Genomic DNA, 13,020 nt, shown 5'->3' with positions numbered 1-13,020 from the left:
CGATGTTACAGTCGAGCGGGAACACGCGTCGTCATCCGCTTGCTCCGGCCCGCGCGCGGCTGGCTGCGGCGGGCGCGAGAGCATGCCGCGGGGCGCACGGCTTGCCGCAGCCGGGGACGCGGAGCGGTTTGCGTAAATCCTGCTACGCCAGCTGTCCCCAGCCCCCGCCCCGTGAGAACAAATGACAAAATTAACATCATTTTAAAGAAACTGGGACTCCAGCTAAAGTGTCTATGCATGAAACCTTAAATGATGCAGGAAACTCTATGCAGGTTCTACTGTGGTCTAGTAACGAGAGGTTCGGTTTTCCTGGAGAAACACATACTTGGAAGTCACTCTAGGGCGTCCAACATGAACAAACATATATACAGTATGGTATAGCGTGTGTACACTAGCATCCACGGCCACTGGTCCAGACTCAGGAAGGCAGCTTGGGCTCTATTCGCAGGGAAGCTTCATACAGAGTTTCTTCATCCATCACGGACGACTGGTCCAACAAATACTGTGTCACCTGGAAAAATTACAGAGTCAAACCAGTAACGGTTAGGACTCACCTTTGCTTCTCTTTGAAGCTAATGAGAAATGCTGAAATTAGGAAATGACGCCGCCTCCGGCAGTAAGGAGGAGTTGGAGCTGAACCGTGGGGCAGCGCCTGCAGTTCCTGTCAACGGACACAGACGTTGCACGTGCTTATCTCATCCACAGATTGCACGTTTTTGCATTGTGCTCAGTTGCTCTTCTGTTTTTCTCGCCTAGTTTTCCTCTGTGACACTGTTTTTGCCATCCACAGAGTTCTCTCCTGTGAGAACACAAAATCCTGACGATTAAGTTATCGTTTCGGTGGGGATCGTCTGTTCCTCTTCCTGCAGGAATGCCGCTGCGGGGCTGGGAAATCTGCCCGCAGTGACAGGAGCTAACGCTTCCCGGGAGATTTGTTCCAAACGCCTGTCCGGGTCGCTAGCAGCAGCATCTGCCAGCAGCCTTCGCCTCCCAGACAAGCGCCGCGGCCCCTCACTCACCAGAGTCTCCCCAGGTCTTATCTATTTCTGACCCGTGCCACCTCCCCGTAGCCTCTAAGCTGCTTCCAAAGCAACTTCCAGCAGCGTGGCAGTAACGGGGGGAAGAGGAGACCGGCTAAACGGGAGAGGCGGGCATGGAGCCAGTGTCCTGGAGCTGGCATGCTCTCTGCTCTGCAGGTTGGGGCTGCACGGCATGGCATGGCACGGCACGGTGCAGCATGGTGTGGCGTGGCATGGCACAGCGTGGTGCAGTGTGGCACAGCATGGTGCAGTACGGCATGGCACAGTGTGGCGTGGCACGGCATGGCATGGCACGGCACGGTGCAGCATGGTGTGGCGTGGCATGGCACAGCGTGGTGCAGTGTGGCACAGCATGGTGCAGTACGGCATGGCACAGTGTGGCGTGGCACGGCATGGCGTGGCACGGCACGGTGCAGCATGGCGTGGCGTGGCATGGCACAGCGTGGTGCAGTGTGGCACAGCATGGTACAGTACGGCGTGGCACGGCATGGCATGGCACGGTACAGCACAGTGCGGCACGGCACGGAGCAGCACAGCACAGCACAGCACAGCACGGGACCTGCGCTGCTCGACAGCCCGTCCGCAAGGAGGAGCGGAGCGGACGAGGCCGCCCCCGGGCTGCGGCGTTCCGGCTGGCCGCCGCCCCACGCTCGGTAAAGCGGATTCCAGCCACGACCTGCGGCTCCGGCCTCTGCCCCGCGCGCTCCGGAGCCTCCTCGGGAGCCCTGGCGCGGCTCTGCCTTTCCAGGGACGCGCGGCTCCGCAGCCGTGCCCCGCGGCACGCCGCTCCTCCCGTTACGGCTGGAATCGGCTCTTTTCCGGCGCGCTCCCCGGAGCGGCGGGCTGCTCCGGCGGGCGCCGAGCGCTAGTGCCCGCGGAGGCGGCAGGGACTTCAGCAGCGCGCGGCGGGGCGGAGGCTGCGGCGGCCGCCGGCCCCTTCCCGCTCGGCACGGAGGCACCTTGCAGGCGGGAGCCTCCGTCGCCCCCGCCTCTCCCCGCGCCCGCCGCTGGTGGCGTTTCCACGCCGGACTGGCTACAGGCGCCGCCGGGTCCCTCCCGCCGGGACTCGGGGCCGAGCTGCAGCGGGGCGCCGGAGCGGGGAGCCTGGCTCCGCACCGAGGAGGAGGAGGAGGAGGAGGAGAAGGATGGCGGGGGGCCCTACCTTGGCCTGGTGCTCGATCTTGTAGGAGGTTTGCTGGAACTGCCGGATCTCTCTTATGATGTGCGAAATCTGTCCGGAGAGCAAGCGGAGACACCCGTCACGGTACAGCCGCCGCCGCGACGCCCTCGTGCCCGGCACGGCCGCTCAGTCCTCGCCGCGCTTCTGAGCCACGGCAGAGCGCGGCCACCCAGGAAAACGTCCGGGGCCGCCGCGCAGAGCCAGCCCTGCGCCACTCCGCGCAGCCGCCGAGCTCACCATGCGCATCTTGGAGAAGTTCACCAGGCCGTCCTCGGTGTAGTTGGGCGTCCCCTCCTCTATGAACGCCAGGTCGGTCAGGTACATTCCCAGGTAAGGGACGCAAGGAGGGTCGCAGCTTCATCAGCGCGTCAGGATGAGAGGAAGGAAGGGAGGAAGGATGGACAGACGGATGAGTGGATGGAAGGAAGGGAGGATGGATAGATGGATGGAAGGAAGGAAGCATGGGCAGACGGATGAGTGGATGGAAGGAAGGGAGGATGGATAGATGGATGGAAGGAAGGAAGCATGGGCAGACGGATGAGTGGATGGAAGGAAGGGAGGATGGATAGATGGATGGAAGGAAGGAAGCATGGGCAGACGGATGAGTGGATGGAAGGAAGGGAGGATGGATAGATGGATGGAAGGAAGGAAGCATGGGCAGACGGATGAGTGGATGGAAGGAAGGGAGGATGGATAGATGGATGGAAGGAAGGAAGCATGGGCAGACGGATGAGTGGATGGAAGGAAGGGAGGATGGATAGATGGATGGAAGGAAGGAAGCATGGGCAGACGGATGAGTGGATGGAAGGAAGGGAGGATGGATAGATGGATGGAAGGAAGGAAGCATGGGCAGACGGATGAGTGGATGGAAGGAAGGGAGGATGGATAGATGGATGGAAGGAAGGAAGCATGGGCAGACGGATGAGTGGATGGAAGGAAGGGAGGATGGATAGATGGATGGAAGGAAGGAAGCATGGGCAGACGGATGAGTGGATGGAAGGAAGGGAGGATGGATAGATGGATGGAAGGAAGGAAGCATGGGCAGACGGATGAGTGGATGGAAGGAAGGGAGGATGGATAGATGGATGGAAGGAAGGAAGGAAAAGTCCTCGCTCTGAGCTCGCCAGGGCTCGCGGGCCGCCGCAGCCGCCTGGGGACCGGGGCCTGGCCGCGGGCGTCAGCCCCCCGCCGGGTTCCTGCCTTCCCGGCCCCGGCCGCCGCGGGCGACCGCCGTCCCACACTTACTTCTTCAGCGCTTCCCTCAGGTTCTTAAACCTGCCCTCTGAGGACACGAGCTTTTGCAGCTTATCGATCAGAGCCTTCGTCTGCAAGAAACCCAAAGCAGAGCGTCACTAGGAGCAGGCCCTGGGGGACGGGGACAGTCCCGGCTCTTCTCCCAGGCAGCGGCGCGCAGCCTGCGGAGCCGCCGCCGCAGACGGGCCCGGCGATTCCCTCGGCTGGGGCAGCCCCAGCCGCCGCCCTCGCCCGCTCCGCCCCGAATCGCCGCTGCTCCGGCAAAAGCCACAGGACGAGCAGAGCCGACCAGTCCTCCGAATGCAGCCTCGTGCGCCGGGGCCCCGCGTGGGCTCCCTGCGCCCACGGGGGATGCGCCGTGTTCAGGGTCCCGCGTGGGCTCCCTGCGCCCACGGGGGATGCGCCGTGTTCAGGGTCCCGCGTGGGCTCCCTGCGCCCACGGGGGATGTGCCGTGTTCAGGGTCCCACGTGGGCTCCCTGCGCCCCGGTGGGATGCGCCGTGTTCGGGGCCCCGCGTGGGCTCCCTGCGCCCACGGGAGATGCGCCGTGTTCGGGGCCCCGCGTGGGCTCCCTGCGCCCACGGGGGATGTGCCGTGTTCAGGGTCCCGCGTGGGCTCCCTGCGCCCACGGGGGATGTGCTGTGTTCAGGGTCCCACGTGGGCTCCCTGCGCCCACGGGGGATGCGCCGTGTTCAGGGTCCCGCGTGGGCTCCCTGCGCCCCGGTGGGATGCGCCGTGTTTGGGGTCCCGCGTGGGCTCCCTGCGCCCACGGGGGATGCGCCGTGTTCGGGGCCCCGCGTGGGCTCCCTGCGCCCACGGGGGATGTGCCGTGTTCAGGGTCCCGCGTGGGCTCCCTGCGCCCACGGGGGATGTGCTGTGTTTGGGGTCCCGCGTGGGCTCCCTGCGCCCACGGGGGATGCGCCGTGTTTGGGGCCCCGCGTGGGCTCCCTGCGCCCCGGTGGGATGTGCCGTGTTCGGGGTCCCGCGTGGGTTCCCTGCGCCCACGGGGGATGTGCTGTGTTTGGGGTCCCGCGTGGGCTCCCTGCGCCCACGGGGGATGCGCCGTGTTCGGGGCCCCGCGTGGGCTCCCTGCGCCCCGGTGGGATGCGCCATGTTCGGGGTCCCGCGTGGGCTCCCTGCGCCCCGGTGGGATGTGCCGTGTTCGGGGCCCCGCGTGGGCTCCCTGCGCCCCGGTGGGATGCGCCGTGTTCGGGGCCCCGCGTGGGCTCCCTGCGCCCCGGTGGGATGCGCCGTGTTCGGGGCCCCGCGTGGGCTCCCTGCGCCCGGGTGGGATGCGCCGTGTTCGGGGCCCCGCGTGGGTTCCCTGCGCCCGGGTGGGATGCGCCGTGTTCGGGGCCCCGCGTGGGTTCCCTGCGCCCGGGTGGGATGCGCCGTGTTCGGGGCCCCACGTGGGTTCCCTGCGCCCCGGTGGGATGCGCCGTGTTCGGGGCCCCGCGTGGGCTCCCTGCGCCCGGGTGGGATGCGCCATGTTCGGGGTCCCGCGTGGGCTCCCTGCGCCCCGGTGGGATGCGCCGTGTTCGGGGCCCCGCGTGGGCTCCCTGCGCCCGGGTGGGATGCGTTTTCACACGGCCTTTCAAGCCGTGCCCGTGCAGCCCTCCTGCTAGGCGGCCCAGCCCACGCGCCCCTACCTGCTTGGAGACCTTGAGCCACGTTTTCTTCAGGCGGAAGATCGCGCTGCGGTTCAGGGAGGAGGTGATCTCCAGCACCGCGTTGTAGTTGTGCAGGCACCGGCAGATGTCCGCCACCGCCACCCACTTCTCTATGGCGCTCACTCTGGCGTTGATCTCCTCGTTCCGCAGGATCTCAGATGCGATCAAGTTACTGACCTTTGGGAAGAGAGCAGTCACTGTCCCCGTGGCAGGGGCGCTCCTGCGAACACCGTCGGGAGCCAGTACCTACCTTCCGTCCTCAAATAAGCTTTTAAAAATTTCCCTTCACTGCACCAGCTCCAGGAAGGAGCAAGTATATCTGCACCAGCTCTATCTGCCGGCACTTTGCATTTCCTGAAAGCAGCATTAAAACATTCAGCAGAGGAGGGTGTGAAATACCGCTGGCAAATCCCAAGCAGTGGCGCTGACGGTGCCCCGGCCCCTCGCCCCGGCCCCGCCGGCGCCCGTACTCACGTCATTGAAGTGTTTCGTGTTTTTCATGATGTAAGGGGTCCTTTCGTTCTTCTCCAGCTTCATCCAGCCTTGCCCGAAGAACTCCCTGCAAGCCACGGCGTTCGCTCGGACGCTTGTTTCCGACCGCCCGGCAGCCGCCCAGCTCTGGCCGGGCGGGACGGCGCGTCCGGCTCGGGACGCTGCGGGAGGGCAGCGCGGCGGCAGGGCGTCCCCGGGGCCGGGGCCGGGGCCGGGCCGGGCCGGGCGCCCGCCACGGGCAACGAAAGGCGCCGGGCTCACGGGGGCTGCGCTTACTCGTAGGGGATCTTCTTAAAGACCAGGTGATCGAGCAAGGTGAGCTGCTCTGCTATTTCCAGAGCCGAGTGGCTTTCGAAAGGTTCGGCTTTGACGCCCTCAGCCTAAGGGACACCGGCAACGCGCAGGGCGGGTTAGGCGAGAGCTCGGCAAGGTTTCTTCGTTCTTTCACGTTTCATACAAGAAAAACAAAGCTCCGCAGCTCCGCGGCCACCGCGACGAGCGCCGCGGCGGGGCGGAGCGCGGCGAGGGCGTTTACCAGCTGCACCACCTCCTCCAGGGTTATCTGGTTGTCTCCGGGATCCTCCTGCGTCAGAGTCCTGCGGCAGGGAGAGACGGAGCTGCTGCGGCGGGGGGAGCAGGAGGGGCGCGCGGCCGCGGAGCAGGCGCGCCGGGCACCGCGGAGCCGCGGCCGGAGCGAGCGAGGGGGGAACCCGCCGAGAGCGGGGCCAGAGCGGGCAGCGGGCACGCCGCCGCGCAGCCAGGAGGCTCTGCCCCGACGCCGCGGCGAGGGGCGCGCGCAGCCCCGCGCCGGCACCCACTGCCTGAGCTCGTCAGAGAGATTTGGTGCCGGCTTTTACCCTGGGCAAGAGCCGGACGGGGCCGGGAGCCCGGCACGAGCGTGCCCGCGCCGGGAGCCCTTTACCGTATGATGTTGGCCGCCGCTTTCCTCTCCTGGGTGAGGAGCTCGGGATCGTGGATGACCTCCTCCAGGAAGCCGATCACTCTGAACTTCAGCTCCTCGTTGCTCTCGAAGTCCTGCCAAAACAGGCGCGCTCACACTTTCCGGCGAGGCGGCGCTCGGCCGGGGCCGGGGCTGGGGCCGCGCGCGAGCCGCGGCGCTCGGCCGGGCCGCGGCGGCACCGCGCACCTGCGCGTGCTTGGAGACCCAGTGCCGCAGCACGTTGAGCACCCGGTTGGTGGCCGCCCTGCGGATCACGAACTCCTTGTCCCCGTTGCGCTGCTCGGCCGGAAAGCCTGCAATCGGCACAGGTCGCATGGCACGGCTGCGGGCGGCCCCGAGAGCCCGCGGGGCGCCCGCCCGCCCGCCCCCGCGCCGCGGGGCTCGGCCCACCCGCGCTGGCCAGGGACATCCGCCGGTACTTCTCCTTGGCCGGGGTGCCCTCGTTGGCGCCGGCCGTGGCGATGGCGAAGGCGGAGGCGGCCGACAGGGCGCTGCGGTTGCCGTCGAGCTCCCGGCAGGACGTCACGACGACGCCGTTGTTGTAGGAAAACAAGGAGAAATCTGGGGCAGGGGGAGAGGGGGCATCGGCACCCTGCGACGCCGGTGCGGAGGACCGCGACGGCGCCCGGCACGGCCCCGCTCCTCCTCGCACGCGCCCGGCCTTAACTCCGCGCGCGGCAGGAGCGCCCCGCGCGGAGCCCCGGGCCGCAGGCGCGCCGTACCCGACGGATTCTTGCACTTGATGGACTTCGGAGTAGTCGGGGACTTTGTCGGGGAGGCTTCGGCTTCCGCGTCGTCGCTCTGGTTCGGGTCAGTGTCAGACTCTTCCCTGACGGAGACGTCCGAGCCTGCGGGGACGAGGAACCCGTGGGAGACCGCCACCGCGAAGGCGCGCGCCGCAGCCCCGCGTCCGCTCGGCCGCGCTGCCCCGGAGCCGCGGGCGCGGCGCCCGGCGGCTGCTCCGCGGCGGCAGCGCCGTCCCCTCCGCACGCCGGAGGCTCCGGCTCACCCCCGGCCCGCGGCGGCTCGCTCGGCTTGCTCCCGAGCGGCTCCTCCTGCTTGTCCGAGGCCGCTTCCCCTTCGTCGGCGATTTTATTGGGGTAGTTGCTGGACACGTAGAGTTTGTTTATGTCCAGAGTCGTCTTGCTGAAGGGCGCCATGGAGGAGTACACGCTTGCGTAGCCGTTGGAGGAGCAGCTGAGGGCGGCGAGGTCCAGCGCCTTCCCGCCCGTGATGATGGGGATGTTGAGCGAGAGCTTCCTCCTCCTGCTGGGGGACGAGGACTTGCTGATGGAGAGCGGGGGAGGAGAGGAGAACTTGCGGTTGGCCCTGGGGGACTTGGGCGGCTCGCCGTAGAGCAGCTTGCTGTTCTGGCTGTTCGCGAACAGGAGCTCCAGGGAGCTGGATCGGAGACGGGGCGAGCCGTGAGGCAGACGCAGGGCGGGCAGCAGGAGCTCTGCGCTGCGGCTCGCGCCCCGCCGCGCACCGGGCAGCGGCCGGGGGCAGAGCGCGCCGCGGGCGGCCCCGGCGCGGCCTCACCGTGCGGGGATGGCGCTGATGGGCTTCTTGTAGATCGTGATGAGCTTGTCGAGGACGACCAGGGCGGTGGTGAACACGCGGTACGAGTGCAGAAACGTGTTCAGAAAGTCAATGCTCAGGAACCGCAGGTCCGTCAGCCTCTCCAAGAGCCGTTCCACGCTTGCATAGCGGATCTGCAGGACCTTGCAGGAATTCATCGTTTTACTGAACCTAATGTCAACATCATCACAATACAAGCTGGCATCAGACCTGCAGAGAAACGAGACATGTGTGGTTCCAGCCTGGAACGAAAGCCAGCGCCGCCCAGCCCAGCTGCGTCCCCGGGAGGCGGCGGGCAGCGCGGCGCAGGGCCGAGGCTCCCCGGCGCCGCTGGTACGGGGGTGCCCGCGTGGCGCCCGGGGCGAACGCTCGCGGGGAAAGCGAGGAGGTCGGCCCCCGACACGGTCCGGCTATTCCCCCGCGCTCAGCAGGCAGACGTTCGCAGAACAGAAGCGAAGCGACCGACCCCCGTCCGCCCGGCGCCGGGGGACACCCGCGCGCGAAGACGCGCTCCCCCGCGTTCGGAACCGCGCGCCGAAGCGCTGCCCTAGGCGCAAAGCAAAACCCGCCAGGCTCAGCGGACCCGGCGGCCCTCCGGGGCGGCCTTGCCCGCCCCGACCGCTAGCACGTGTCTGCGGTCCCGCCGCAAGCCGAGACACCGGGCGCCGGGGGAGGTCGGGGCGGCCGCACGCCGGAGCCGGGCCAGGCGCGCTTACTTGATCATCTGGGGAACGGTGACCTTGGAGTTCTCCTCGAAGGCGTTCATCATGAGGCCGTTGCAGCGAATGTTATCCACGCACTGGAAACACGAGGGCTGGGGCTGAGGAAGCTGCCGGAGGACGGGCCCGTTCCCCCGGGCAGCGCTCGGACGCCCTCGGCGCGGGGCCAGGGGAGCCGGCGTCTGCACCCGGGCAGCACGCGTCCTTGCTGGGGGCACCCGCCGTGCCCGCCCGAGCGGGGCTGCAAGCGCGCCGCTGGCAGAGGCAGGAATTTCCACACCAGAGCAGGGGAACTTCGCGGCCGCTCTCCTGCGCCCGCTCCCCGCGGCCGCTCCGTCCGTCCTACCTGGCTGATGTCGCTGGTCCACGCGGCCTTCTCCTGCCTGGACGACGCCACCAGGATAACCGTAAAGGACGAGGAATCTTTTGGCTCCACCACAATTTTGAAATCCAGATGGTCTATGTCTTGCCCGGATGCTTTTGCTTCGGCATAGAAAGAACAAGCACAGTGACTCTGGGAAGATTTACGCCCTCCCTCCGGAACAGCTTTTAGCAAGGGTTTCGCAAGCTCGTCGCGGTCTGCAGGTTGCTCATGGCAAGGACACGGCAGGTTTGCTGGGCAAAGCTCTGCGTTCGGAAACGCGACCTGCCCATCGCAGGAGCGGGGCGGCCGTGCTGCTGGCCCCACGCCGGAGCACCGGCTGGCGCTGGGAGGAGCCAGCTCTGCATTATTTTTGCTCAAAAACTTTTAATAAGGACAAGAAGTAGAAACCCTCGCTTTTTTATGACAAAAGCTGTAACGAAGCAGGAGCGGCTGGAGAACCCCTGCACGGTTTCCTGACGTTCACGGGCTGCCTTAGGCTGATTGTATTTGCCTAGATGTGCATGTGTTTTGCTCACAGTAAATAATTTACTTAATTAAATCCAGCCAGTACATCACGACTTCCTTGAATCTATCTGGTGTTTGAATTGGCTCCGCGAGCTGCTCCGCGCTGGTTTTACGCCCTGCGGACTAATCGCGAGGGTCCCCAGCGAGGCCGCAGCGTCGGCTGTCCGCTGCCGTCTCCAGCCAGGGAGGAGCGGCACCCGGAGCCGGCGCGGGGACGGGAGGGCGCGGGCGAGGGAACCCCCTCCCTGCGCCCAGGGCCGCCGGCGGTCTGGCGGGCGAGCCCAGGGCGGCTCCGCGCGCCGTCCCGAGCTCAGACCCGGCCCTCGCGGCAGCAGCGCGTTCCCGGACGCCCCGGCACCTACCGTCCTCGTCGGTGCTCTCCTGCTCCTCTACCAGGGTGCAGTCGATGAGGGAGATGACGCCGTTCTGGGGGGACGGGAGCCAGGGTCACGGCGCCGCAGAGACGAGCCCCGAGCGTGCGCCGGCACGCGCGCACCCCGCACGCCAAGGATGATGAGGAGGAGGAGGGCTGCAGCCTCCCGGCTCCTCCGGCCAGGCCACCGCGGTCCGACCACGGCTGCGCCGGCCCCCGTTCCCGTGCCGGGGCCCCCGTTCCCGCGCCGGGCCCCCCGTTCCCGCGCGCGAAGGCTTGGTGCTGCTGCACGCACCCCCCGGCAGCGCAGCCGGTGCTCTGGCGGGCAGAAAAGCAGTCACTAAGTGCTAGGATATTGCAATTTCCCTTGTATAACTGATCGACGAATTTGTTTATAAATTATTTAATATGAGCTTTAAATTAAATTTCCCCAAAGTCTGTTGTTGTAATTATCAACTCGTCACCATGGACTGTAATTTTTCAAACTGGTAATTTAATGCCAGTAATGAACAATTTCTCTAAGATTCTTGCTCAATTAACCGCAAAACTTCCACCAACGAGAGCGTGAGTCTTGGGAACGGCCTCGAGAAGCCTCGCAGTGTTATGTACAAGCCCAGGCTGCAATTGCAAGCTTGAAATTGGCCAAAAACGTTGACCACCCTCAAACCTGCATTGCCCTTCGGAAGGCAGCCTACGCTAAAGCTGGGGAGTTGAAGGGGCACCGAGAGCCGGGACGAGGCGGGAGAGGCTCGCACCTTGGTCAAGTGCAGCTTGCCCCCGGAGCCGCGGGTGCAGATGATCAGGTGCTTGGAGAAGAGGAAGCACTGCCTCTCGCCCTCCTTCCTCAGCGAGAGCGAGCCCAGCCGCCCCCGCGTAATCTTCCCCTTCTCCGACATGGGCACTTGGATGAGCGACCCTGCGAGAGAGGAGCGCCGTTCCCGTCCCGACCCGTCCCGACCCGACCCGTCCCATCCCAACCCGGCCGCGCGCCGCTCCGGCACAGAGCTGGGCCGGGGGCGGGAAGCCCCCAGCACCCGCCCCCGCCTGCGACACGGCACCGGAGCTGCCGCGCGCCGGGAGCTTCGGAGCAGAGGGAAATGAAAAACGGGGTGTATTTTCTAATTTTGCAGCTCGCCGCGCCGTGCCGCGGACGGAGCGGCACGGAGAAGGACGGGGCTCCGCCGGGCTTTGGCTAACCGTGGGAGAAGCGACGGCGGCACGGTACCTTGTCTCACAAAGGTCTGGCTGGTGTCCAGCAGAATTTCACATCCTTCAATAATCATCCTCTCAATTGCCAGATTTTTTCGGATGTTTTCCGTCTCACTGACTTCATCGTGCATTATCCTAAAGGAGGAGAAGAGCACATCAGAGCCTGGATGAAATTTGCAGGACTCTTCCCAGCAGATGCCTCTTAACACACCGGAGGCGCTGCTTTAGGTAAGATCAAAAATGAAGGAATATCCAGAAAATTAGTATGTTCATCTGTATAAATAAAGGCGCACGCCAGAGCTCGGGAGATACCCTGCAAATCAGCCTGGACCATCCTGCCAGGTTTCCAAGCACTGAAGCGCATATGCGTCTTGCATTTCTGTCCTAGCTGGGAAATCACAGGATGCGGAGTCAGGGCGGACGGTTTCCCCCTCTTCACCAAATGGGAACGTCCCAAGTTCACCATAGTGTCCCGGTCCGCGAGGAACAGAGAAGGGGACGGGGCTTCTTCTCGTGAACGGCCTCGGGGCTGGGCAGCTTTGGGCAATTTTGCTCCATCCTAGCCACGCTGCCTGGTTTCGTGGCCTGCTGGGGAAAGTCTCGGGAAGGGGGAGATCTTGGCCGCGGTCTCACCTGGACAGCTCCTCCAGCTTGGACTTGGCGTAATCCAGGCTGTTCCTCTCCACGTGCTCGTGCGGGGTGTGAGCCAGCAGCTCGTGCAGCGTCAGGATGTACCTGGGGATCTGCGCGGCGGGGAGCGCCGGTGAGGCGCCCGCGTCCCCACCGTCCCGCCGTCCCGCGGCCGGGCGCCGGCGGTCACCTGGAACATGGGGTAGGTCAGGAAGGTCTCCAGGGTCCTCTCCTCGCAGTCCGGCTTGGCCTCGTAGTGCTTCAGCAGCTTGTCGAAGTCGCGGTTCTGCTTGCAGTGCGCCAGGATCTGCAGGCTGTACTGGTGGTTCCTCACGAACTCCTGGTAGATGTTCAGCATGGGCAGCAGGATGTCAAAGAGGTCGGCTGCGAGCAGACAGGCCGCGGCGCGGAGGTTAACGCGCCGCTCCGAGCCCGCGCCCCGCGCCCGGCCGGCCCCGCCGCCCTCGCCCACGGGCCCCGCGTCCGCACCGCCTGGCTGCCCCAGACACCGGCCCCGGTCGGGGCTCCGCTCCCGCAGGGACAAGGTACCCGGCGGGCACCTCCCGACGTCTACTGTGCCACCAACCACAGCAGGATCTGCCCGACAACGCTCCGATGCTCTCGGCACCAGAACAGTTTCCCGGGCACAGAGCAGCGCCCTTTCGCTAGCGTGCAGAATTAGGAACCCCGAGGAGCTGTTCTCCTTCCCGTCCTTTTTGAGCTGGTCCTTGCCTCTGCGAGCGACGCTAATAAGCCTCGCGGAGGCTGCCGGCAGCGCTCCGTGCAACGCGTTTCGCTGCTACAGCCGAGCAGCAAGAAGGCCCGCGAAGTTTCGTGGGGAAGAACAGCACCGGCAGGGTTTGGACCAGAGCGCGGAGAACGAAACGCGCCGAAGAGGCGTCACGCACTCACCCAGCACGAGCGTCGGCCAGCTGGATATTCTTGCTTTCAGGCCTTGGTAAAAGATTTGGTGCAAGAACATGATTGTTTCACTGAAGGAAAAACCAAGAGGGGAAGAGGCAGATG

The 13,020-nt window shown here is 65.7% G+C and overlaps 1 protein-coding gene across 3 annotated transcripts in view; it reads right to left on the bottom strand.

Annotated features, from left to right (window-relative positions):
* Positions 1–408: 408 nt before the first annotated feature.
* Positions 409–13,020, bottom strand: part of RASGRF1 (Ras protein specific guanine nucleotide releasing factor 1) — a 30,696-nt gene continuing 18,084 nt past the window's right edge. Inside the window, exons 6-28 of one of the 3 annotated variants that reach the window (XM_062583713.1) lie at positions 12,907–12,986; positions 12,185–12,378; positions 11,998–12,107; positions 11,381–11,499; positions 10,911–11,071; positions 10,145–10,208; positions 9,240–9,376; positions 8,891–8,973; positions 8,578–8,584; positions 8,136–8,416; positions 7,627–7,997; positions 7,319–7,444; positions 6,987–7,157; positions 6,783–6,889; positions 6,558–6,670; positions 6,171–6,231; positions 5,912–6,015; positions 5,618–5,702; positions 5,123–5,320; positions 3,466–3,545; positions 2,458–2,575; positions 2,203–2,271; positions 409–511 (exon numbers count right to left, since the gene is read on the bottom strand). In XM_062583713.1, coding sequence (XP_062439697.1) covers positions 419–511; positions 2,203–2,271; positions 2,458–2,575; positions 3,466–3,545; positions 5,123–5,320; positions 5,618–5,702; positions 5,912–6,015; positions 6,171–6,231; positions 6,558–6,670; positions 6,783–6,889; positions 6,987–7,157; positions 7,319–7,444; positions 7,627–7,997; positions 8,136–8,416; positions 8,578–8,584; positions 8,891–8,973; positions 9,240–9,376; positions 10,145–10,208; positions 10,911–11,071; positions 11,381–11,499; positions 11,998–12,107; positions 12,185–12,378; positions 12,907–12,986 — 2,932 coding nt within the window. In that variant the 3' untranslated portion in view covers positions 409–418. Of the gene's footprint in view, positions 512–2,202; positions 2,272–2,457; positions 2,576–3,465; positions 3,546–5,122; positions 5,321–5,617; positions 5,703–5,911; positions 6,016–6,170; positions 6,232–6,557; positions 6,671–6,782; positions 6,890–6,986; positions 7,158–7,318; positions 7,445–7,626; positions 7,998–8,135; positions 8,417–8,577; positions 8,585–8,890; positions 8,974–9,239; positions 9,377–10,144; positions 10,209–10,910; positions 11,072–11,380; positions 11,500–11,997; positions 12,108–12,148; positions 12,379–12,906; positions 12,987–13,020 lie in introns of all 3 variants that reach the window. The other 2 variants (XM_062583712.1, XM_062583714.1) reach the window with 2 other exon arrangements.

Source organism: Rhea pennata, chromosome 10 (assembly GCF_028389875.1).
Source record: "Rhea pennata isolate bPtePen1 chromosome 10, bPtePen1.pri, whole genome shotgun sequence".
NCBI lineage: Eukaryota > Metazoa > Chordata > Aves > Rheiformes > Rheidae > Rhea > Rhea pennata.
This window is presented reverse-complemented; position numbering and strand designations above follow the sequence as displayed.